The sequence below is a fragment of the Platichthys flesus genome, chromosome 11, assembly GCF_949316205.1.
Source record: "Platichthys flesus chromosome 11, fPlaFle2.1, whole genome shotgun sequence".
Taxonomy (NCBI): domain Eukaryota; kingdom Metazoa; phylum Chordata; class Actinopteri; order Pleuronectiformes; family Pleuronectidae; genus Platichthys; species Platichthys flesus.
Genome location: NC_084955.1, coordinates 24399703 through 24426524, shown reverse-complemented (window position 1 = coordinate 24426524; position 26822 = coordinate 24399703). Strand labels below are relative to the sequence as shown.

The window sequence follows — 26822 nt, the reverse complement described above, 5'->3', positions numbered from 1 at the left end:
GTTTCCAGACATTTCTTCTCCTCTTCCTCACGACTTCCTTCAACTTTCCTCCTTTTCCTAAGACTTCCACAATGTTCTGCATGATCTTCTGCCTCCTCTTCCTCAAACTCTTCGTCCTCCTCCCTCTTCTCCAGACATTTCTTCTCACTGTCTTTCATCTTCCGAGACAATTTATTTCCAGAAAACGTTTGGTTCTCACTCGTTTCTTTTCCTCCTGTTCTTCGCACATGTTCCAGTCTTTTCTTGAATCACGACCACTTCCATCCTCTTCCTCTCTCTCCATCTTTACTTTGCTTTCCATTCAAACCCTACCTCTTCCCACCTCCCTCCTCCTCTCTCCATCAGTTTCCCAAAAACATTATTACTCTTCCATCTTGTTCTCCTCCTGCACTTCTCCCACAACACCTTTTTTATCCTCCTCTTCTCCCGTCTTCCCCTTCCTTCCTCCGCCTATATCCCAAAACTCCTTCCTTCCTCCTCTTCCCCCCCGGTCAAACTTATTCTTCTGACATTTCCTGACACTTGTTGTCATCTCTTCCTCTCTTCTCCAAAACGTTGCCACTCCTCCTCCCCTCTCCCTCCCTCCCCCCCTCCCTCTGTCTCAAAGCCTTCTGTGATTTTCTATTCATCTGAAAGTGTCGGATCTCAACAGGGCTCTGGTCACTTCTCTCTTTTCTTTTAAACCCTGAGGGAGGTGGTTCTGTTTCGAAGGAGAAGAACTTCCTCGCTCAGTTTTGGACGATGACACAGTTTAGATTATGTAAAAAACGAATAAAACCCTGTGTGGTGTGTCTGATAGCTTTGTTGAATGGGGTGACACAGAGAAGCAAACAAAAGGGAGAAGGAGGGAGGAGAGGAGGTACGGGGGGGGGGGGGGTGAAAGCTGGGGGGTGTTGCAGGGGTGAAGGAGGGGAGACACACGGTGATGAATGCCCAAGGGCCCCGGGGGTAATGGCGGTGGTGGGGGTCGTGCACGGGCATTCTTCCACACACACACAAAAAGCATAAAGGAGGAGAGAGGGGCTGCAACAGGAGATGTGTTGTGTTGTGTGCTTTGTGTGTGTGTGTGTGTGTGTGTGTGTGCAGTCAGTTTTTTATGTGCACGTGGAAGCGGGCATGTTTAAAGAAGAGAGAATAATCTGAATGTTTAGTGGAATAGAAAACGTGCTCAGTGAGTTGTGAAAAGTGGGTCACGGACATTTCACCAGCTTCAGTTCATATGATGTAAAATATTGTTCCTTTTGTTTCGAGGACCCGAGTCCCCCCCCCGACAAGTCTCCATCATGAAGGTTTGTAACTGTTGTGTTGTTTAGTTTTCATTTTCCCTGCGTCTGGTTTTAAATGTTGTGTTTCGTTGTGTGTTGTCTTCGGGAGGATTCACTGCTACTTTAGTGGCAGCGAATAGGGAACAAAGAAAAACCAACAAAATAACACACATCATGAAATCTCGACTGTGGATGACAGGATGATAAAACACACAACGCTGATCTCACTCAGAGGAGAATTTAACAAACTAACGAGACACAAAGCTGAATCGAGGAAATTTGCTGCAGATTTGCAGAAAGATGGACGACATGAAGAAGTGAAGCAGGAGCCTAAAGGAAAGTCCCGAACTCAACTTGAATCTGAGAAGTTATTTACGTGTAATCCTGCTGACTAACAAACAAACAAACAAACAAACAAAAAAACAGAGCAGAGGTAATAACATAATAATAACCACAGATCCACGCGTTCACAAAGAATTTCCACCAACAGCTTGAGCTCCTTATTCTTTTGACACATTTCATAAATAACAATGAAGTGACACCGGTGGAGAAGCAATAAATCACAGACTGTCTGTGTTGTTGACGATGACGGCTCCTGTTGTCGTCCCTGTTTGTTTAGACTTATTGGAGAATAACTTTCATCATGTTTCCTTGTGTGTGAAAGACAGAGCATCGTCTCATCATCTGTCCCCTCCGAGCTGCAGGACCAGGGAGGAGCAGGGAGGAGCAGGGAGGACCAGGGAGGAGCAGGGAGGACCAGGGAGGACCAGGGAGGAGCAGGGAGGACAAGGGAGGACCAGGGAGGACCAGGGAAGAGCAGGGAGGAGCAGGGAGGACCAGGGAAGAGCAGGGAGGACCAGGGAGGACCAGGGAGGACCAGGGAGAAGCAGGGAGGGCCGGGGAGGACCAGGGAGGACCAGGGAAGAGCAGGGAGGAGCAGGGAGGAGCAGGGAGGACCAGGGAAGACCAGGGAGGAGCAGGGAGGAGCAGGGAGGACCAGGGAAGACCAGAGAGGACCAGGGAGGACAAGGGAGGAGCAGGGAGGAGCAGGGAGGACCAGGGAGGACAAGGGAGGACCAGGGAGGAGGGGGTCTCCATGTTTTGGGGGTGAACACAGGGATTAAATGTCCTTTTTTAATCCCTGTGTTGTTCAGCACTGTCCCCAATATGATATGAAAATCATTCAGCCTGGACGGTGACAACAACAACAACAACAACAAAAACAATAACAGCAGGTTAACCCGCAAATACTGGAGATTGCAAAAGTGCATGATGCTGAAGTTATTGTGATTCTGTGTGTGGTTGTGTGTGTATTTGTTTGTGTGTGTCTGTTTCACAACACGTCAAAGCTCAGTATCAACTCACATCTGACCCCAGCTGAGTCGCTGAGTCTGGATTTTTGGACATTTATGTTCCAGAGAAGAATTCATGAATGAAAATAATCGGTCCATATGTAGGCGGCTGATATTTATGAGGTTTGATGCAGTTTGGTTTAATTCAAGTGGACTGAGCTTTATTGTATGCAGTGTTTCTAATTTTTCTATTTACGCTATTATCACCAAATCTCATCTAAAGGTGTGGGTTTCTGTTTCCAGCTGCAGAGTAAATCCTCTCACCATCAGAGCACGTTGACCCTTTAATCAGATTCCACTGTCAGATCAACGTGAGCCTCATCAAACTCACACAGGAGAGTGAACCTGAGCGGAGAACATCCGACCGGAGGTTGTTCCATGACCTACATTCTCCACACGAGCAGCCTGAGCTGGACCAGGTCTCATTAGTCTGCTCTCTAACTCAGAACGAGAGCAGGACGTGGCCTCGGAGGTGGATTCAGAAGAACGCCGCCCGCTGCACAGAGGGAAACGAGAGGCTCCGCCCTGGTTTGTTGTTGAAGGTTCTTATTGTTGAGTTCAGATCAAATCCTGTTTTAATAGAATACTGATATGTTGAGATGATTCTTCTTCTTCAAACCGACTGTGGAGCTTCTACTGTTCAGAGAGAAATGACAGAGCTTCTGTGTTTCCACCTGAGTTGAGGCTTTTTACAGCAGATATTTGATTGGTCGTGGAAGGAGAAGCACAACATTTACATTATAATATTATTATTAACCTTGTTTTATATTAAAAAAGCTGTGTAGCTTTATGTAGCTCATAATAATAATTATTGAATTCATTCTTTTCTTCCAGCATCTTCCAGAAAAACAGCAAAGCAACACAATCAAGGATCAGAGAGTGAGCAAGGAGAGAGGAGACAGAGGGAAGGAGGGAAGGAGACAGAGGGAAGGAGGGAAGGAGACAGGAGAGAAGGAGAGAAGGAGAGAAGGAGAGAAGGAGAGAAGGAGAGAAGGAGAGGAGAGGAGAGGGACAAAGAGGACGGCAGAGCAGGAGCCATCTTTGTTGGGCTCCTTCACGCCACAAGTCCCCGTGGTGTCGTGAACCGATGCCCTACTTTCACCTTCTGCATTTTTCATGACACAAACTCACACATGCCGACACACACACACACACACACATACACACACTTATTGGCATATACCATAAGCACATACATGCTCAAGTGTTGGACTCTGACTGCAACCTGTCAGACGGGGTTATATGCACATATGCACAATTGCACACACACAAACACACACATGCACACACACACACACACAGACACACACACACACACAGTGAAATGTCAACTGTGAACACATGCATGACCAAACACAACCTGGAAATCACTGAGCTTTGCAATATCGACCAATGGAAACAGTCTCTCACAGTCAGCTCTGTGCAGTTGAACTACATTTTATATTTTATATTTTATATACGACTACATCAATTATTCCATGCAGCCTATACAGCCATTTACTTTTGCATCAGTTGAGCCAATGAAAGAAACAGACTTTCTACAAATGTATAATTTAGTGTTGATTCAAGTAAGAAGAGGAACTCCATCTCAGTTAACTCACTTTAAACCTTCACTGATCCTTCGGGTTTGAAGGTAGAATCAGGTCATTTGTCCTTTTCCAGATTTTCTCCACATCAAGTGACAGGCTCCTCCTCCTCTGGTCCTGTCAATCAAAACGTCAGGGACCATCAACAGGAACTATGGAGCCTTTGCTATAGCAACAGGCTCCTGCGATGAAAAGGTCGAGCACCTGGGGCGCGCTCGACTGCTGCAGGATTTAGAAAACACACACACATACACACACACGCACGCACGCACGCACGTACACACACACACGACAGGAAGCATGTAAATCCGAAATGTGCAGGTAAACAAACACAAACTTTATCAGCAGGTCAAATGCTTGTTAAATACAGTATAAACTCTGATGAGTGGCTTGTTGCTTGTGAGGAGCTCAGCCAGTGGTGGCGTCCACATCCAGTGAGTCACTGGGTAAGAAGATGACGTCCTGGTTCTTAATCCCAGTAGCTCGGATTGGAAATGTGCTTCTCGTGACTCATCTGGTCCGACTTCAAACAGAACCAGTTGGAGTCACTGGAAAAACATCAGAGATAAAGAACCAGCAGCGACTCAGTGGTTTGAAACCAGACTCCTGCAGCTCCTTTGTGCCGGATTGGAGTTTCCTGGGTTTTGGTTTGTAAACATGAACTCGTGCTCACACCTCCGTGGGTCTGATGTCTCTATTTGTTCAGAATTCAGGGGCAGAGTGAAACCTGGATGGAGCAGCAGGGGGCCGGACCTGATGTAGGAATTCCTCTTCATCACCGAAATCTCCTCGTCTTTCCAAGTTAACGTCTTCGTCTTCTACGTGAGACCGGCTCCTCTTCTTCCTCCTAAGATATTTGGATTCTTCTGGTTTCTTATCTGACATTTTACTGGGGGCCGCGGGAGAAGTTCTCGAACTTGTTTGGAGCAACTGACTCCTCAAACATTTACATTCTCACGTTCAGCCGCTGCAGAACATTTCAGGGAAAGTGTTGAGGCTCTGAAGCGTGCGGCTCGTGGAGCTGAAGTAAAGTCGAAGGGGGGGGGGGAGTGAAGGTGAAATCTGAGTCCAAGGTGTCAGAGGAGGTGAAATGGGAGGAAGTGAGTGAAGAATCCCAGAGAGAGTCGTGGAGATGTGAAGTGTAAAGCTCATCAGATGTGGCAGAATCAGTGCAGATGTGGGAGGCCGCAGGGAGCAGCCATGTTAATTATGAAACAATCTGGGGAAGGAGCTGCTGCCGACACACACACACACACACACACACACACACACACACACACACACACACACACACCACACACACACACACACACACACACACACACACACACACACACACACACACACACACACACACACACACACACACACACACACACACACACACACACACACACACACACACACACACACACACACACACACACACACACACACACACACACACACACACACACTCGCTCTCATGTGATATTTCACCACGTCTTTGGCTGAAGAGGTGAATCTCACAGAGCTGAGATATTTAAGTGGCTGCATCTCTGTAATATTGAACTGAACCCACGTCAGCTCTGCTCCTCTGTTCATTTGTTGACACTGTGCAGCAGCAGCAGGGGAGCTTCACCACGGAGGAGGCCGGCGAGCAGACACAGCTCGTGTTGTTTACTTCCTGGTGTGTCAACACAAAGATGCAAAGTGCGTCTTTGACGCCTCGAACGTGTTTTCTGAGCTAAACTGGAAAGTGAAAAGTGTTTCTGCTCCTCGGAGTCGACGCTGGTGATTGTTCCGACGCCTCCACGAGCCGCTCGGATGAGATTCAAGCTGCAGAAGAGAATCAACACCTGACTCACAGGTTCTTACATAAAGCTGCTGATGGATGGAAGTGAGGCTCTGAAGGACACAGAGCACAGAACTGAGCATTAGAGGAAACGTTACTCAGTTTGTTCACTGCTGCACTTGAGGATAAGATCAAAGTACCTTTACTGAAACCAGGTGATGTCATTCATTCTTCTAATTGACAATTAGTCCAGGTTAATATTGTACTTATTAACCAGAGGATAACTAACTAAATACTGATTGTACTACTTTACACTGATGTTTTTGTACTATTACTTAAATAAAGGATCATAATAGTTCATTCTAATGTGTGAAAATCTTCTTCTTAAGAATGTATTTACATGATTTAACTCCCATCTGGCAAAGTGACTGCCTTTGTCTTTCGATGTAATATCGAATATAATATATCCTCCAACACGATGAGGAAGAGATTTTATAACTTTCAATTTATAATCTGATAAATTCATAGTGTGAATGTGCCCAGATGTGTTTAAATTCTTATAATGAAGAATATGAGATGTGAAGGAGGCTGAAAAATTAATAATTTCTCATAATCTGAGCAAATCCTGAAGATACTGTCGGCAGCTTCTCTGTCGGCCTCGAGTGAATCGTCTGAATCTGAAACACACGTGTGCCTGAACACAGAAACACAGAACTCCAGCCGTGATGAGGCAGATTGTCTGTTGGCCTCTGTCTGTTGTGCAGGGACGGACGGTCCGTGACTCAAAGGTCAAAGTTTGAGACCAAGTGTCAAGTGAAAAGACTCTTGACCTCTTCGTCCTCTCTCCGTCAAACACCCTCCTGCAGCTGCATCAGCAAAATGCTAAAGTTTCTGTTTCTGTTTTCCTAAGTGGGAACCGGAGCAGGAAACAGAAGCTCTGAGGCTCAAGGGTCAGAGTCAGAACTGGACGTTTGCCTGTTTGAATTCCTCGTTGTCTGTTAAATAATCAGACGCACGTTTATAGTCATGAACCTCAATGTGTTTAACATGCTCAACTAACTGGCTGAGTTTCTGTTTAACCACGAACACGATGATTCCTGGTTGAATAGAAAGATTGTGTTTAATGAACCAAAGTCAAAAGTCAAAGCGCTCGTTAAAGACATTTCTTTTTCTAGAGGTTTCTCTTATTTCACATCGTTCTCATCACACTGATGTTTGTTCATGTTTCTGATACGTTTGGTTTTCATTAGTTATTTGGTGATTTCATTAGTTTTTCTCCAAGTTGCATCTTACTCATGATTTTCCATAAACTTTGCGAGGAACTGAAATATCCAAATAAATCCCACTGATCAGTTTTTGTGTCTGCACCATCAAGGTTCCCACAGTGTTTGATATAAAAGCCCCCCCCCCCCCTCCCCTCCTCCCACTGAGGGAGTAATCGGCCCTCATCCCTCTCAATAACAGCCTCATGGTCAATCTGCTGGACAGAGAACCCTCCCCCCCCGCCTCTCACCAGATTACAGCAGTGGCCGGCTGGGATTAGGTTTTAAACTACGACTCGTGTGTTTCTTCTCGTTTCCCTTCATGTGTTCTCACACAGATGCTCCGGTCAGCGAGCGGCATCTACTGTGTCCGTCACATGACCCACAGGGTGGGGGAGGGGACAACCTCATAGAGGGGGGGAATTTTAGTGGTGTATAAATATAGAAAATAATCCAATGACCTAAAACCTCAACTGGTTTGGCTGTTTCAGATCACAACTGGGATCAGGTCTCATCTTAAGTGTATTTTAAAAAACTTCATTCATCTGCAAACATATACCTCAACAATTAGACGTTACTTGTTGTAATCATATTAAACGTGTATTTCCACAAAGAGCAGATAAACATGTCGTCTCTTCGATACGTGTGTTATTTAAATTCCGTGGCAGCTTCATGTGCAGATGCTTTGTATCAACGTCGTTAATCCCAAAACAAAGAGACACAAACAGATAATCCAGTTTCTCTGCAGCTTTTAGAACAACAAAGAAAACGATGACCGAATATAAACAACTTTCATCTGAATATTTTAAACCCTTTATCCATCTGTTTACACATTTAAGCTTTTTGAGGAGTTGACTACATAAATATATTTTTTATATTATATTCAGTGAAACTGTTCATGTCATAAACGGTTTAAATCCCTCATTTGAACTTCATTGTTTTTTTATTTAAGGTTTTTTTATCATTGTTTTCTGTATAATTTGCATTTAAGTACAACTGCATATTAATTGTGTTTATGCACTTCTTCTACTTGAGTCTTGAAGTTGGATACTATACAACCTGGGAGCCGTCATGTTGTCCATTTTTATGTTTATATATATTCTTTACAGTCATTAGTGTAAAATGACTAATTTATTTATAAACCATTGACTCCTTGAGGCACAAGTTGTTCACCGTGTTGACTGGTTAGATTTAAAAAACAAATTTGGAGTTTAGAACCATAATAAAATCTTTGACTAGATTCTAAACCACACATCTTCTGAAACTACACACGTTAAATGGGCTGTGTATTTTCTGAGGGATCTTAACGACTCTCAGTAGAACCTGAGCCTGTGAGGATAAAGTGAGAGTTTCCACACGGAGACGTCCGGCTCATACAAAACACAGTTTATTCAGTGTCCAGGTCCAAGTACCAACGGACCCCATACAAAAAAAGGAAAAAAAAATAAGCAAACAAATGCTACAAACTTCCAAAGAACAGAGAAAAACTTCCATCTACACAAAAACTTCTCCTTAAAAATACATTACCATTAACACAGGAAAGAATCGATTAAAGATCATATATGTAAAGGGGTTTCCCGTCATACTTAAGTGATATTACAGAACAAGCCGGGGTACGATGTCCAATGAGAGAGGAGGGGGCGGGGCTAACGCGGGGCGAGAGTCAACGACCGTACGAGGGATTCTTAGTCCCCCCCCACACCGACGGAGCGGGAGAAGAGGGCAACAGTCAGTGATGCAGCAGTCATGTGGGCGGGAAACAGAAAAGAGGGGGAAAGAAAAGGGACGAGAGGTAGAGGGGGGGGGGGGGGGGGGGCGCGCAAGAGGTAGCACATAGCAAGAGGAAGATTTCTAGAAGAGGTAGCTAGCGGATGAACGACGAAGAGGTAGCAGAGATACTAACAGTGCTAGCGAGAGGAAGAGGAGGAGGAAGAGGAGGGCGGGAGTGGTTTAAGATTTCACATTAAAAAAACAAAGTCATTCGCAGTTATTAACGTGGATCGTACGAGACGACCAACAAGTTATATTTTTAAATCACACACGAAATGAGGGAGAGAGTTTCAGATGCTTAACTTTTAATTCCGAAACAGTTTGACCTCTATTTGAAATAAACAGGATTTTTGGAACTGGGACTTACATTCGAGGTAAATATATGAAGTCACACGTTCAAGCAAACCTAACCAAATAAATAAAAAGTGTTTAATATCCGCGATGGGCGGAAAACAGTAACTCCAATTATATCTTGCAAACACGATCCTGGAGCGTCTGACTGAAACTCAGTCGATGATTCTGAGCAGACGACAAGATTTGAACGACTACAAGTTCTAATAGTCCACAGGAAAATGGAAAGTTGAACTTCCACAACAAAGAGTGGCCGATGGAACCTGTGGTGAGACTGACTGATGAATCCAGGGTCACGTGTTTATTCAGAAAAATATGAACCAGAGAGTTCTTTTAAAATTCTCCGAACAGGAACATTTGACAACCGACAGTTCGACGACAGCTGCTGAGTCACACGGGGACACGTGTTAAAGTTTCAGATCAGCTGTAAACATGGATGTTGACATGAAATTAACATCTCACACATTTCAGCCGGGTAATAAAACATTCGTTAGTTGCTCCCCGGGTTCATTTTCCTTTTTTTTAATATCTGCAACAGGTCACAGGACTAAACTGTGAAACCGGGATCCCGTCTCATTCGCCGCCCAAACCGGTCGATAAGCAGGAGTGAGGATATTTTGCTAATTTAATTTATTTACCGTGGCTAGTGGCTAAGAAGCAGAGAAGTCAGTGCGAGGGGTTAGCGAGGTAGGCAGCAGGAGGCGTTAAGAGATCTGTGAGCGGAGGAGGAGGGAGGAGGTGGGGTGGGGGGGGGTTCAGTCGCTACAGTATCAGCACCTAAAAACATCTACGAGCCACCGCGCCGAGGAGGAGCGCCGCTCACGCTCGGGTGTTTCAGTCGAGCCGCATCACAGCGTCTCCCTCTCTGTAAAGGCCGTGTGAAGGTCAGCAGGAGATTATATGTATGTGTCTCTGTGTGTGTGTGTGTGTGTCTGTATGTGTGTGGTTGTCCAGTGCTTTGTGGCAGGGTCTGGTCAAGTCGTTGTGTGTGGACGCAGCCTCCAGTGTGAGCCTCAGCCTAGCTTACGTTTCCGTGTGTGTTTGTGTACATGTGTGTTAACAGGCTCATGTCATTCAGATCTGAGACGGTTGTGTTAATGCTCAAAAGGAAAGTTTTGGGATATTTAATGTTTTATTATTACACATTCAGCTTAATTCAGAATATACGTTTTAGGAAATTGAAATTAATTGTGAGGTTTTTTTTTCTTCCCTCGACAGTTGCAGCTTGGGAGCCTGAGACAAGGTGGAGACGTCCTGAAAGACGATCACAGTACATCTATGGCTTTGGGCTTTTCATGGAGTTTGTAGATAAGATCAATTATTTAATCATCTTAGTTTAGGTCAAGGGGCGGAGACAAATAACATTTTGTGGGTAAAACACAGAATTGTCTTCGATGTGCTTTAATATGTCAAATTGAAACTTGTTTGCCTGTAGACGATCATAGTTCTATTTCTCTATCTCTTCATCTCACACTCCTCTATCCTGAGCACACACACATCCACAGACACACAAAGAACTACAGTGTATTGTTTAAAAAGAGGAGCGAGAGGTAGATACTCGACAAGACTAGAGTGAGGGCAGGATGGGTCCTCTTCTGTTTGTGTTTTATTCTGGTCTGAATGGTCTGTGTGTGTGTGTGTAACAGCACGAACACACAAACCCCTGCTGTCTGGTCCCACTAGCTCCCCCTAGTGATTGGCTTAAAGACGAGCAGAGAGGGGGTGTGTGTGCGTGTGGTGAAGAGACAGGATGGGGTCACAGTGTCAATTCAAACTTTCAAACTTTGAGACACACTGAGGTTCTTATCTGTCCTGTACATATTCTCTCCAGCCTCCATCTGACCCAACAGAGCAGAAAACAGTGTTTATTACTGGACAAGTCTTGTGCCCTGAGAGGAAGCCTTGATGTGTGTGTGTGTATAATTGGGTTACCCTTGCCACTGAACCCTGAGTGTCTGTGTGTGTGTCTATGTGTGTCTTGTGAAGACGTTAATGGAGTTTTGGGGATCTGAGGGGAATATATTGAATCGGTTGCGAAGGCCATCAAATGCGGGACTGGGTTTCAGAGATAAAGTTAGTTTTGTGTGTTGGTGTGTGTCTGTGTGCTTTTGTTTGTGTGTGTGTGTGTGTTTAGTTCTTAGTTGTCAGCCACTCGTGCACTCGGGGGGGCTGAAGGACCCACAGCAACTGCAGGAACCGGTTCAGGTTGTGCGGGTGCTGGGCCAGGGTCTGGAAAGAGAAAGATTCTGGTTTTAGAGAACGATGCAGATTATGGGGAAGAGGAGAGTCCATGGTGTCTGGACTATGGTTCCCAACATGAGGGTTTGAGTTCTGACCCTTTCAAGGATCACCAGGTAAAACTTTCGGGTCAGGAGCTGGCGGCAGACTCAATAAAGTCTGAGGCGACACTAATAAGCAGCCATGAAACAGACATTTAGCTGCGGCTGACATTCACAGTAAATAGCGCCCGAGTCAAACCAATATTTGAATTTGCAGAAACTTGGTCTTCGGTTGATTCTGCTCTCGGTAAATTCAACGGTCAACCCAACACCAAACATAGATCACTGTGAGTTTGTCTAATCATCCCATGTACACAGACATACTGCGACAGAGAGGCAGAAGGAGGTTTGAACTCACACAAGCCGTTGGGAGCTCCAGAGTGGCGTGGGGGCATCATGGGAGCCATGCCGCCAGACGGGGCCCCTGCGGAGGGTGGCCCCGGCATCATACGTCCAGGTATCGGCTGGTTTGGTCCCATCGGTCCTGCAGAGGAGGAGGGAGAGAGAAAACTAATCAGACATGTTCAGATTTGAAGGAGGGGGGACCAGCAGGCAGATTGAAGATATTAGAAGATTCTTTAAATGACTACTAAGCCAATAAATCTCCAGCTCTCTTTACTTCACTTGTAAACATGCCTGTTTGGAAAGAACCATATGATCAGTCTGTGGTAACGATGGTTACAGGAAACAGAGACTGGCTGTTGATTGGTTGAGTAAAAGTTTTCCACAAGTAGATTTTAAATAATTGTGTATACAGAAAACGTTCTATAAAATAACTTACATCTCTTTGCTTCATGCTTTTTCTCTCCGTCCCTGAACACATTTATCACCACATGCTCTGGGTTCATCTCTCACCTGTCGGTCCTTGGTGGAGGGTTGCCATGGGGTGGTGACCCATTGGGGGGTATCCAGGGTGCGGTGGCCCTCCGTGGTGTGGTGGGGGTCCTCCGTGGTGAGGTGGGGGTCCTCCGGGATGCATGCCTGGCTGAGAGGGCCCGGATCCGGGGGTCTGTCCCTGGGCCTGGGCAGCTGCAGCAGCAGCGGCGGCGGCGGCGGCTTGTTGCTCCATCTGCTGCCTCGCCTTCATCTCGGCGTATTTGAGCTGCTCCATGTGGAACGCCTGACGCTCGGTGAGCAGCTGCTGCCGCTGGAGCTCCAACTGCACAGAGAGATGGACGGGAAGGAAGAGAAACATGAATATAAGCCAAGTGATGATCACTCACATTTCTAGGTGAAATTTGAATTCACCATTAACCCTTAATAAGTTAGGCTCTAATTCAGAGATTGAGCCCTTAAATCTTATATAAACCAAACTTATCTGCATGTTTAGAGCCCACCAGGGACGAGTGACTCAAATCAAACAGATTAACTTAACCCTGCCATGTTCAAGTTTCTCTCAGAGCTCTTTGAAAGTTTCCTTCAGGAGGCCTGTTTGTCTGCAGAGGAGACATCATGCTCAGACTGTGTAAAACCATCTTTTGTTTCTTTGCTCCTCTGTGAGGATCTTTTATTTTTGGTTGGAAGCTCAGTGTTTTACGGCCGATGGCAGCGGCAGAGGTTTTGGTTTCTCTCCTGTTTTCAGACGGCCTCTGTAAATCAGGCTCCTTTTCATGCACTATTTACAGCTGTGAAACTGGGCTACACTCCCGAGGCCTGCACCGCGGAAAACACAGTTTTACACTCTTACTCGCGTCTCCAGGGACTGTCCATGGGCAGGACACACACAGACACACACACACAAAGAAACAAACACACACACAGAGAAACAAACACACACACAGAGAAACAAACACACACAGCCAAGGGCTTTTCATTTGCTTTTTACAGACAGGTAACAGTTTCACTTGAAAATGATTTATTTGCAATTCAGTTCCTCAACAAAGAGCTGATTCAGTGTTTCCTTTCCAGTCTCTGGAGGAGTTGGAAAATGACCAACATGAGGTAATGTTTACTTGCCACTTTCATTTGGTTTTGGATGTCGACACTTGTTTATACCAAACATAATTCTTCTCAAAAAACATGTTCTTTAAATATTAAAGCATTATTATGAAGGTGTCTCTGAGTCGTTTACAGGAGAAGCTCCCAGTTGATCAATTTAAGGTAATTCACATTTTGATAATTATATGTAACCATGAGAGTTTGAGTTTGAAACATGTTTTGTTCAGTCTTGGCTATACTTTAATTACCCCTGGAGGGGGTGTGACTTCTAACTGCTGGATGAGCGTTTACAGACCACCTGCATTATTAATAACCACAGCTGAGCGTGTGGAGGATGTAAGTGCATGTAATAATCCATAATGTGACGTCTTTCCCCAATTGTGCTGGAGCAGAGCTCACATTTAATCTCGAGTTTAAACCTCAGCTTTGGGACTCACCGCTTCTTTCTCTCGGTCCATGATGGTCTCGAGCTCCTCGAAGTGCCTTAGCTTAATCTCCAGCTTCTTCATCTGCGTCTCAACCAGCAGAGCAACCAGGGACTTGATCTTCCTCTCCTCCACCGCCGCCAGGTGCTGAAAAGACAGACAAACGGGAGGGCAGCAGAATCAGTAAAGCGACTAATGTCTTTCTGAAAGTTTCTAAACACCTGCAGTGAACTCAGACTTGTGTCAGCTCTCCTGCCGTCTCACCTTGGCCTTGGTGGCAGCAGATGCCAGAGCAGCTGCGGCCGCCGTGGCGATGTTTCCCTCTCCGATGTCGTGCTCCAGCTTCTTCCTCTTCTCCTCTCCCTCGTCTTCAGCTGCCTTCTCCTCCTTCTCCTTCTCCTGCTCTGAGGGCGATGTCTCCATGGTCTCCTCCTTTTCTTTTTCTGAAAGTGAAAGAAACATAACTCACTGTAGAGTGTTTTCTGTATTTGAGTGCAAATAGAAAAGTGTTGTACCATAGGATACATTTGATTGATCGAGAAAAGATTTGGCAGGTTACTCGATGGACATAAACGTTCCAGTTAAGAGCTTGGGAACTGTAAATGTTTGGGACATTCTCTTTACCTGCTGGAGACGTCTTGGCCTCTCCTGCTTCCTCTGCCTCCTCCTCGTGGTCCGACGACTCTGCTCCCTCCTTCTTCACCTTGTCGGCAGCGTCCGTCTTGTCGCTCTTTTCTGCAGACTCACTGGGCTTCTCTGCCTCTTCCTTCGACTCCGCCTGGACGGTTCAAACACAGGGAAATAACAATAAGCGGCAAATACAAATGACACAAGACGCACAAACAAGACCATGTGTTACAAGTCGTAGTCAGATCAGACAACTGCACAACGGCAACAGGTGAATGTAGCTGTAAAGCTGAGGTGCTCAGGGCCTCACAGCTAAGAGAATTAAGTGATAGTTCCTGTCCTGTCGTGACCCTACTTATGGTTTGAGGACAATCACTGTGATTTGAACAGAGTGGCTGACACTGGTTAATGGATGTTAATGAGGAAACCATCAAGCACCGAGCTGCCCAGCAGAGCGGGGACAATGTGAACGTTTGCAAATGTCATTAAATCCCCCCGCTGGGCCTTTCCACACGAGAGACAAGGACCAAATGCAGACGAGTGGAAACATTTATTTTAAACACAATGTGGGAGAGCGGACTAATCTTTATGAATATACAGTGAATATATATACGAGCTGGTTGTACATTTTTTTTAAATATTTTTTAGTTTACCACAACAAACGTTTACACTAAAACAGATTGAGAAACAATTATTTGAAAGGTGCTGCAGAACTAACTATTACTCATAGAAATTCGTCCTACTAATGTTAGGATGATGTTTTTTTACCTTTTAGCTGTAATTTAATTTAATGTGACAACTAAAGACAAAAACAGCTTCTTCCTCTGGACCACAGAGCTTCACTGTTGGTCTCAAACTATTAAAAAACCCACTGGTGAGCCACACTGTGGAACTGGGTGCCATCTTTCTTCATTACCACTAACATACACACCCGGTAGTTTACTTTGACTCGACTCCGCAGTGGTTGTTCCTCTGCTGGAAATAAAATCACCTATTTTAACCTGTCGCTGAAAACAGTCACAGAACAAACAACTGTTTACTTCTGTTTGAGCACAGCTCTGCTAAACATGGAGGTTGTTTTAGAGGCTTATTTTATGCACAATGAAAGTATTTGTTCGTGAAGAACTTTTGAAAGACGTGTACCCTCAGTAGGAAGCATTGGGTTTGAGGCTCAGTGCCACAGACAGGGCAGGAAAGTGTTTTTTTGACTGATTAATGCGTTGGTGAATTTGCTCTCGACGTGGGATTTGTTGGCAAAGAGAATAACGCAATTTATTGGCAGCCTTGTGTTTTCCATTTGCAGAGGGACCCATTAAAACATTCATTCCCAAATGAAAAGGAATGAACAGAATAACAAATAATAAAAAAACAGGCCTTTTGAGATTTGCAGGAAACGTGGTCTTACCTTATCAGCCTGTTGGGAGTCTGAGTCCGTGTCCATCTTTTCTGGCTCTGCGGTTTCTGCAGGCAACAGATTGATAAAGAATAAATTACAGAAAAACACATCGATCACAGATTGATTACTTAGTTACAGAAAGCTGTGCTGCAGCCTTGAGTTAATGGAGAATAAACAGCCGTCAGACAATAAAACACATTCGTTGATTCCCTGAGTTGAACACAATCAAACGCTGATGGAAGGAAGTGCGTCCGGAGAGGAAATCAAGGTCAAAAGCATTTTAAGTGTAGCGGCCCACAGGGAAAGGTGTGATGTGTAAACACATACACAACCAGGAGAATACACTTGTGTGGTTAAGTGTTAAATCATGTCATGGGTGCACTTGAGTGTGTGTTAAAGGTTTGAATATTGACTGTGTGATGATGTGTGTGTTCGTTCGAGTGCTTCAGGCCAAGCAAGGCAGGGACTGCATTAAGGTTATTGATTTGAAATGAGGCCTCTGGAGGACACTACGTCCACTATAATAGATGATTGTGTCTTTGACGTCTTCCCCACACACACGTTAACCAGAGGGAGACATTTTCAAAGATGCACAAAGCAAACAGAGAGGAAGAGATAAGCTCATGTTGGAGTGTGATGACCCAGTTTTCTGCTCCCCCCCCTCCTCCTGCTCTCCTGCCCCATCTGCCACTGTTGTTTTAATCCACTGGTTACCAAGGCAATATGCCCACACACAAATACTTCTGTGTGGTCCCCCCCCCGCTGTACGTGCCGGTGACATGTGTATTGATTTGAAATGTCAAGACAGATCGATCACTGCAGCCTCATGTTCAGGTGATCGTTTGAGGACAAAGTGAAGACACTGTCCAGTCCTCACTCGGCCTTCAAACACAACCACGCAAACAAGCACGACGATGATCTGAACTCAAAGTTTTCTCTCTGAGCAAAGGCTTGCTCGTGAAACTGCTAACCTATACTGCCCTCCAGTGGCTGCAATTGCCTCAACACAATAAGATCATAATATATATTCAAAGTTAAATCCCGCAACCAGACTTCCTAGAAGAATCAAGCAGGTCCCGTTTCTCCGTCTCGGTCACATGTGACTCACCGGTCTTTTCTGGCTCCTCGGGGGCCGTGCCAGCGATGCCACTGCTCTCCAGGCCGAAGGCGGGGTCCACCTTTCCTGTGCTCCTGGCCGCCTCCTGCACCTTCTTCACGTGAGCCTCCACCAGCTCAGCAGGCACCTCCTCACGCACACGGGAAAACTCCTCTGTAGACAGACAGATGCATTCATTTATGACTCAGATATTAATCTGACACTTATGAGGGTTTCAAAATATATTTGTATACATTCTTTGACTCATATTCAGCTTCCTCCACTAAGTTCTCACCTAGAGCTGCCTTTGCCGCAGCAGATGCGACTCTGGGGTCGACCACAGAGGCCAGGAAGGCGACAGTGCTCATGACGGGGTTTCCAGACTGGCTGAAGGGGATCGGCTGGTAGGCCAGAGGGCCCAGAGTGGACTCTGTGCTCTCCAGGTAAGGATCCTCGATGGGCAGCCGCAGGAAGTGCAGGATACACTCGTCCTGGGTGCGAGAACCTATGTGCTCCGACACTTTGTTCCAGTCGTCTTTGAACATCTCCAGAGCCTGGGAGAGGGCGAGGAGAGAGAGGAGCATTAAAAAAGAAACAGAGGAGAGGTATAAATGTACTAATTAAAGGGTCAGAAGACGGAATATGATGGGAAGGAGGGAAAGAGGAGGAACAATATGTACTGTGAAAGAGAGGGTATTTAAAGAGGCAGATGGTTAAAGAGAAAATAAGTCGGCTTTCATAGAGGGAGGCAGAAAGACAGAAAGACGGAAACAAGATGGAATAAGTTAAAGGAAGGAGGGACAAAGAACAAGTGGGGAAGAGAGAGGGCCATGACAGCTTCTTCTTCATTTGAGGGACTCACCTCCAGCAGCAGAAGAGTCTCCTGCTCGGTCCAGTCCCTGGTGGAAGTGACTGCTTTAGCCTGCAGAGAAACATATAAAAACTTTTTACAGTGTTTACAGTTTTATCAGTGGAATGAGACAAATGTTTGTCTACCAGACAAAGTGAAAAGATAATGTTTGAAGTTGTTTCAGGATATTTTAAATGTGTTTAAAACATTCAGGATGTACAAGGAGTCGTGTGCTGACCTTGGCACTTTTCTTGTAGAGGTCGCTGCGAAGGCCAAAGTTCTGCAGGTCGATGGATTTCTCTTTGCCTTTGTCGATGAAGTTGGGCATCGGCTGTTGAGGAGGAATCTGGAGGAAAGAAGCAAATTCATGTTTCTGTTCAGTGAGATCAAGAGGCACATGTATGGATCTATTTGAGTTTTCAAAATACTGGTGTTATAAGTATATTGCTTATTACTACTAGTATTATTTCAGTACCTTATTACTCTTCTTTCCAATTAAAAAATGATATACAAACATTGATTAAAATTCTCAAATGTAAAAGAGTTGTTTTCCTTTGACTAGGACCAGACGAGTAAATCTGAAGATGTCAAATTGTGCCGTTGAGCTACATTATTATCTCTTAAATAAAGGACTGTTTCTGATTCATATCACCTGAGTTGTCCTTACCGGTGGGGGTCTGTGGTTCAGGGGTATGAGGCCGGAGGGTGTGTCTGCCAGCACAGTGAAGTGGGGTGTGGGTGGGGGGCCCATGGGCAGAGGGCGACTATCTGAGTCGACCTGGTAATTGACCAAACCCCACTGCTCCAGGAACGCATGGACCCTGGACACAAAGAGCAGAGGCTGGTTTCATTTCCTTCTCTTTAGAAGAATTGATGCACCACAAATTTCTTAAACGATGACACGTCTCATTTTGAGGACTACACACGCTCAAAGGACTTAACTCACCTCATGATGGCGCACACATCTCCGGTCAGGTTCCTGCGGCAGGAAGTGGAGGTGAGATACTCCTGAGGGTTCAGCCGGTACGTGTCGATCATGAAGTTACGATACGCCAGGAATCTGTCAGAGAGTCGAGAAGAACCACAAAGAGATCAGCACCACAGGAAAGGTACCACTTTGAAGAGTAATGACGTGTGTGTAAATGTGTATTAACTTACATCTCTGGAGTTTTGGACTTGTTCTTTCCGTTGAAGAACTCGGGGAGGGCTCTTCTCTCAATCTCGTGGATGCTGAGAAGAATGGACAGAAAAATAAGTGGGAATAGGAAAGACAAATTACCATGAGTGATTTTAAACATTAAAAAAAGACTCAATTCTTAGTTATCTGAAAAGGCCCCAAATACTCTAAATTCATCAAAGTGAAACGACAAAACTCTCCAGCTAGTTATAAAGAAAGCCTCTGAATGACTTCCAATTTGTTTCAGGTCCATAGACTTCGTTATAGTTCAACACATTTGTGGCTCTCTCATTATTATAATAATCACAAGAAAAACTAAAATCAAGAAGGATAGAAGTGTCCCAACATTAGATCTCTCTCCCCAGCTCTTACCAGTTGTAGTCGAACCAGGCAGCGTAGCTGGGGATGATGATGTGATGAGTCTGTTCAGTCACGTTGTCCTCGCCCGCATCGATCAGCCGGTTGATTTCAGCTTTGCCCTGGTCCTCGTCATCCTGCGATGACAGACAGGTCAGCATAATTTAAAACTGCTTGTGTGTGAGCACGAATCAGATGGAATGATGTGTATATTGGGTTTTTCACCTAATTATGATTTACTTCAACATATTCAAAAGCTAGTACATGGGTATGATGAACATCGGTAGGTGCCCTGAGCAAAGGTTAAAGAAAGTAACACAGAGAACTACAGTGTTTGGTCTGAAGAGTCATCAGTCCTCATACCTTTCCACCAGACAGCACAGAGTCGTCCTCCATGTCATCTGGAAAAGATAAAACAACATTATTTTCATAAGGATGCATCACAATGCTTATATTTGAACTTGTAACACACACACACACACACAACTAAACACAGAACATGTCACAGATACATACCCAAGTCGGCCACATTCCCTCCTTTCACCGGAGTGCTTTCGCTGTCTTTCTTTGAACTTGCTGCGTTTATAGGAAAAAGGAGATAAATGTGCTGAAGGGTAAAAATGTAAAAAAAAAATCCAAGCGAGTCTAATTCAGTTGTGGGTATGAAGGCATTAAGCAGCACTCTGGTTCGCTGAGACACGGAAATAGATTTGAGCGAGAACGTATGTGTGTGTGTCTGTTGGAATGAAAAAGGAGGAGACTTTTGTGAAAGTGGGACATCGCAGAGGGGACCCGGTCTAAAAACAGCAGTTTGACTGAGGATTGTGTATTTGGGTTTTTAAAGAGAAGGACAGTTTCAGATCAAGCTTCATTTATCTGTGGTTTTAAAAAAGAAAATCCTCAGGCTGTTTTCCTACATTCGTGACTGCAACACTGTGTCTGAGGATTCTTCTAATCACTCTGATGACCGAGTACACAATAATAACACAACACAGGAAACCCACCACAGTAAAAAACACAGAATGGATTGTGTGATAAAACAATGAAAAGACAATAATTGAAAAGGACACACTGTCTGGTGTACAACTTTGCAACTGAACGTTTCAGCTCATTCCTAAATTACACGCACCATTTTTGGAAACACTGCCCTCCTCCAGGCTGGCACCAGCCGACGAGTCGTCGAGGTCCTTGGTCGTGTCCTCCTCCGTGTCTTCCTCTTCGCCTCTGTGGACTCGTCGCTTCCAGTGAGGCCCGGTATTCCTGACACCAGAGAGGGAACCGAGTTAGGACTTAGCAATTCAGTGCGTATTGTGCTTCAGAAATCCTTCTTCAGACACAGTCTTCCTCGGGGGGGCAGACCATGAAATCTTCACTGCACGTGAATCATGGTCAAAGCTTTGACTTGACCTCAGTCACTCTGCCATTGTCTTTAGTTTGAAGTATAAGTCATCTTTTTTAACATCATACAGCACCAGATTGGTGGTATTATATATTTTTTCCATCATTCAGGATACCTGGAGGTGTGTTTGGCCGATACAGAGTTATTGATCCATTACTGGTCCTTTAAAATAAAAACTTATATAACGTATTGTATCAGCTGTATGTTACTAGCTTTGTATGGGAGTGAAGATTGCTTCTTACTTCTGATTGGCCTTTGAAAAACACAAAACTGAATACTTGCATCCAGTGCACATAGTTGTTTGACTTGTGTGACTTTCCAGCGTGAAATATGCCAAATACCTGTCGTTTTAGCTCAAGTTAATGCTACACAACAGGAAAACACTTGATTAAATGTTAGTTTATAAATTTCCAAGCTCACTGTTTTGTTCAGTCTCCTTCATTTAATAAAAGTAATATTGAAATGTGGGCTTCTTACCCCTTCTTTCCTCCTTTCTTGCGAGACTCAACAGGAGTGCTGGGCGGCGAGGGCGAGCGCCTCCTCTTCTTGCCGGCGGAGTTGGCTTTGCGCTCCTTTCGATCGGGTGTACGGGAAGACTGATCAGACAAACCCCGTGCAGCGCAGGGAGCGAGGGATGGAGGATGAGAGAAAGAGTGGCAGAATGAGAGGATGGAACGGTTGACCACACAAGGAGGGGAAGCGTTGGGAGAGCGACGGCGGGGAGGGGGGATGCAGTGGTGGTGGTGATGATCAGGGTTCCTGTGTTCTGTTCTTTTAAAGAAGCTTCTCTTTCACACAAACCTTCAGGTCAAGTTTTGTGGTGAAATATTTATTCGACATAAATTGTCTGAAGCAGCCGAACTTTTCTAGTTGGTGAAGTTGTTTGCTACTGTCTTATTATTTGCAAGACTTATTCACTTGTCCTAACTTACGTGGGAGCAATTAAACATTCACACGGCGAGTTTGCTTCATCTTAAAAAATCCAAAGCAATGTCATTTTTTTCATGAATCTTACTTCTTCACAATGAAAAAATTCTTCGAAATTGTGTGAACATTTTCACTGTGTGAAGCTTTTAAAATCAAAATTGTCTTGATTTAAAAAAATGATGTTCCAAACATGGACAGAAACCCTGAAACATATTGGAAGGAGACCAATAGCGAGGAAAGCTTTGGAAAGGATGAGCAACAAACAGACAGAGGCACAACAGAGACGAAGGAGGAGGACGCACAGTCCACAGCCACAACCAACAAAACACAAGCTCGACGCAAAAACACTCAGAAACATTCACGCTCAGGGCGTCGGTGGAAAAATTTTCATCGCACACTTTTCCACATAGTCCAGAATCCATGAGCTGAGTTTGGACTCAATCACAAAACTGGTATTCAAATCGGTATTCTTCCATTTTGCAGTGTAAATTTCAACTGGTGGACAAGTGCTGAAAATTTTTCTGGGGCAAGAAATTGACTAAAAAAAACAAAGAAGTAAAGCTGTGGGTCTCGCACACACACACACACACAATAGGTATCTACCTCCTCCTCTTTGGGGAAGATCCTCTGGCGGAAGCTGACTGGTTTCTTGTTCTCGTCGACCTCGTAGTCTTCCTCGTTCATCCACTCGTTGAAGGCGTCTGTCTCTAAAACCCACTTGGCGTGAACCTGTTGGGGGAGAAGGAAGCACACAGAGGTTGAAGCAAGTCGATTATTTATCATTTATAAGATAGTAATTTAACCATCCCTTTAAACTGCTGCCCTGACTTCAACACTCACCTTCCAGGGTCTGTCGGAGCTCGGAGGATCCTCCACGTCACCGTCCACCTCGCCGGCTGATACCCAGGTGTCATAGCTAAAAGAAAATCAAACGGTACAGAAGGAGCATGTCACGCCATATTGTTCTTTACCACATTAAAATCTCGTAAAAAACGAATTTCTTCTTTGACAAAACGTTTTCTTATAACCAACAAAAAAGCTTTACAACAAATTGACCAACAACACATTTGCTTTACACTTATCTCTTAGATGTTATACTAACTGGAGGTTGGTTCTCGTAGACCACTTTTGGGGAAATAATAAAATGAACCATCTACTCAAGCATCTAAATCCATCTTTTTAGTCGGCGAGACAACTGTCTCACAATGTTATGACAGTCATGGGGGAAAAAAATTAAAGTAAGTTTAATGGTGGCTCATCATAAATCGTGAACAGATGTTTATGGTTGTTAGAGAGGTCACATTCTTACCTGTCTGGGTAGAGACCCCAGTGCACCAGCACCTGCTTGTCTTTCCTCATAACAGGTCGAAGCCACTCCTCTGCAACACACACAACCCAGTGTTGACATACACACACTATCACCAACCAAGAGTTTTGTACAAAAAAAAACACAGTTTGTGTTCTACGATTTACAAATCCTGGCAACTGATCCATCATTTTTGAAAACATTTTACTAAAAACGTTAAAGACAATTCTCTACCTTCGTCTTGTTGGGATGCTGAGGGATAAATGTGGTGGGTGGCCTTCGACTTGTCATCAGTAATCGAGCCCTGAGGTCGAAAGAAGGTACAAAATAATCAACCAATTAAAAGATACACAACAGAGGTTTACATTAGAAACATTAACTTAACTGAGAAGTATGTTTTGTGTATTAGGTCGGAGCTCACCTGGTGCCTCTTGACGATGTCTTTGAGCTTACTGGCCTGTTTCTGCTCGATGTCCGGCGACAGGAAGACAGTGGGTCGAGTCAGGCAGTTGTTCTAGAGTTACAGGGACATTAAGTTAGAATAAGAAACAATCCTTGTATCCAACACTTATGCACGGGACAACCAGCGAAACAAACATTACTTCACAAATTTTGTAAATACGATAAATTACATCCAACTGCTTGTATCACAGGACTAATCGACAGTAAGATCATCCAGAGATATCAGAGAGACTTTATTCAGGTTTATGTTGTTCAGCCAGTTTGAAAACATTGTGTGTGGAGTTTGTCGATCATACCTGAACCAAGTTCTTCTCAACATTCAAGAACATTTCCACGTTCCTGTCCATCCGGGAAGGATTCTGCAGATCAAATCGACGCCTGGGAACAGGGGACAGAAATCGTTTAGAGCAACAACATGATGCGGTACTCAAATCAAACATTTTAGGAATGTTTAACACTTAAACTCTTGTTTCCTTGAGCAATACCAGCTACAAGCTGTTAAAACATTACAAATCTGAATAATAAAAAGGTACCTAGTCCTGTTCTGCCTTATTTTTATAACTTTAAAAATAACGTTTTAAATCCTCAGCGATCACTTTCCAGAAATAAAATTTGTTGAAATTCAAGAATATACGTAATTTAAGGAAACAAATTATTTAGAATTTGTGATTGAGAGGATGAAACTACGGATCAGCAGTTGTGTCTGTGGAGGTGAACTACAAGAGAACTCACCAGCCCTGCTCACTCTTGAACTTGTAGACAGATCCCAAGATGTGACAGAGGGCCCCTCCTGCCTTGAAATCCTGGAAACATTTTGCCTGAAAATAGGAGAGTGTATAAATGTTATGATGCACAAACACCTCATAATGGAGATGCATGATTGTGCGTGTATGTGTGTGTGTGCTGTGCTCACAGGTAGCTTGGTAAGAGCAGGATTGTTGACTCTGCGTCCAAACGCGTCCTCCTGGAACTGCAGCAGCTGGACGACCAGGCCCGCCAAGGATTTACTGGAGGGGGAGTCGTTCTGGACATACTGGGACCAGAGAGAAATAAAAACCTTCATCAACTCACCCACACTAGTAGAAATGTTAACAAGGACATTTGAAGCTACACAATTTATCTCAAACAAGACGGTACCACAAGTACCATATCAAGAGAAATGTCATAGGGAAATATTATTAACGAAGAACAGAATAAACGACTGCAACTATGAAAAATAACCAAGATATTTGTTTTATTATCATGTCAAAGTAAAGAGACATAACTGTGTGAATGTTAGAGGACGGGCTACTAAGTAATGTTGCTGCCTGTAGATTTGCACTGAATTTGAAGTGGCCTCTAGAATGTTTGTTTTCATTTTCATCCTTGAGAGGTCACAAGATCAGGGTCACCAACACTCAAGTACACCTGAAGCTGGGGGGGAAAGTGGGTGTTGCTCAAGGACACTGCGGCAGAGTGGATTCTTGCAGATAGACATCCTTACTTTTGTAAAATCTCATGCAAACATAAACCCTCCAGTGAATCACGCCTGCTACAGCAAACAGCAAGTGTGGCACAGACATACCTAAATGTCAAAGAGAACCACTTCTCACATCTAACTCATCTGTTCAAGGCTCAAAACAAGTTACTCCCAGGAAACATTCAAAAAACTTATTATATCTGAACCAAGAGAAGTTTTTGCACTTCAATCTGTGGAGTGATATGAGGGAGCAGCTCAACACATAACCAAGTTTTAAATAAAGTACAAAGATATGTTGTTCACAAGGTGCAGGGATGAAGAGACAATCAGTGGGTGTTTGTAGAGGTTCTGTTGCTTTATTTGACCATTTAATATGTATTCCTTCTTAAATCATCTTCCTCCTTTTTTGCTATAATTAGCAATGACAATTATATTGATAATTGGATTTTGGGTTGCCTTGTTTTACATATATTTTGTATATTATATACAATATAGAGCACAGGTAAACAACATATTCATAGATATATAGGAAGCGGGTTAATATAAGATATGTATTAATTAAAACGTTTATACTTTCTTTCAAATAAAGTGTTTGTATCTAATTCATCGCTGCTTGTAAATAACACCTTGTTGTTTGTATAATTTCTCTCTTTATTTACAACAATAACAAACAAATGAATCTGTAGAACGCGCAGCAGCTGGACACAAACAACCCGGATCCGAGCAAGTCCTCCGGGACGAACCGGACATGTTGATATGAACCTAGTGTGTGTTTATACTGTGCAGCTTCATCTTCTGCACCCAACAACAACACGTGGACCTGTGTGTAACGTCCCTGCCTCTTGTTCTCTACAGTTTGAAGTGAGAGCGCACAGAGTGACACCGGGAGACAGGAGGACCCACTCTTTGTTTGGCTAACTCCGCAGCAGCAGCCTCCGCACACAGGGGGTTTGTTGTTGAAGAATAAACTGCCCCTGCTTCCTCCTCGGCCCCGAAACAAACTCATCTTCAAGATTTCTCATGATTTTATCGTGGCTAGGAGGGATTTTGAGCGGGAATAGGAGGCAGATGTGTGGGTCTAATCAAGCTAACATGTCCACTGAATGCATGCTGTCCCGTGACTAGCATCGGGTTAGCTTCTCGGGGCCTTTAGCTGCACCGATGAGGGAGTTTTAATGTAAATAACGTGAACAGAGAAATACTGTGAATGTAAATAAAAGCACGTGCAGCTGCAGCTTTCATCCAAACGTCGATTAAAGCCATTTCCCCTGTGAGCGTGTTGTTAGCTGCAGGGTGGAGGGTTAGCTAGCTAGCAGCGCGCTAGCTCAGGGGTAAACAGGCTCGGGGGGAGTTAATTAGCAGCTCGTGCACGTTGCGGTGAGTTTTAATTGTTTTAAACTAACACGTGTTGGAGGAGAACACGAGTAAAAGTCCGTCGAGCTAACGAATCCGCGTCCGTTAGCTCCGTGCAGCTAGCCTCCATTGTGCAGCGGGCCTGCGGAGGGATCGATGGAGCTAGCTCACCTTCTTGTAGTGTTTCCCGATCCACTGCCGCACCGTCTCCATCTGCGATATCGTCTCCGAGCTCTCCCAGAACTTCGTGGACGGGCCGCCGTCCTTCTTCCGTCCCAGCGCCGCCCCTCCGCCGCCGACCGGGCCGGTGGCCGGTCCGCCGGAGCCCGTCCCGCCTGCCGTTGCCGTCGCCATTGTGTGTTTAGTCCGCTTGTCGTTGTCTTTCTCCTCCGCGGTGCCGCTCGCACTACC

General features: G+C 44.6%; 1 protein-coding gene across 1 annotated transcript; it reads right to left on the bottom strand.

Annotated features, from left to right (window-relative positions):
• Positions 1–8608: 8608 nt before the first annotated feature.
• smarcc1a (SWI/SNF related, matrix associated, actin dependent regulator of chromatin, subfamily c, member 1a) lies at positions 8609–26822 on the bottom strand. Its single transcript, XM_062398825.1, has 28 exons — positions 26583–26822; positions 24513–24632; positions 24332–24417; positions 23896–23977; positions 23559–23651; positions 23372–23441; positions 23141–23210; positions 22672–22747; positions 22435–22560; positions 21382–21500; positions 20635–20765; positions 20022–20081; positions 19869–19906; positions 19521–19642; positions 19130–19201; positions 18918–19031; positions 18639–18792; positions 18210–18317; positions 17984–18043; positions 17417–17675; positions 17134–17295; positions 16035–16090; positions 14627–14780; positions 14267–14445; positions 14015–14149; positions 12495–12798; positions 11998–12123; positions 8609–11589 (listed from the first exon to the last, which is right to left on the bottom strand). The coding sequence occupies exons 1-28, from the start codon at positions 26763–26765 to the stop codon at positions 11498–11500; spliced, it is 3351 nt and encodes a 1116-aa protein (XP_062254809.1). The 5' UTR covers positions 26766–26822; the 3' UTR covers positions 8609–11497.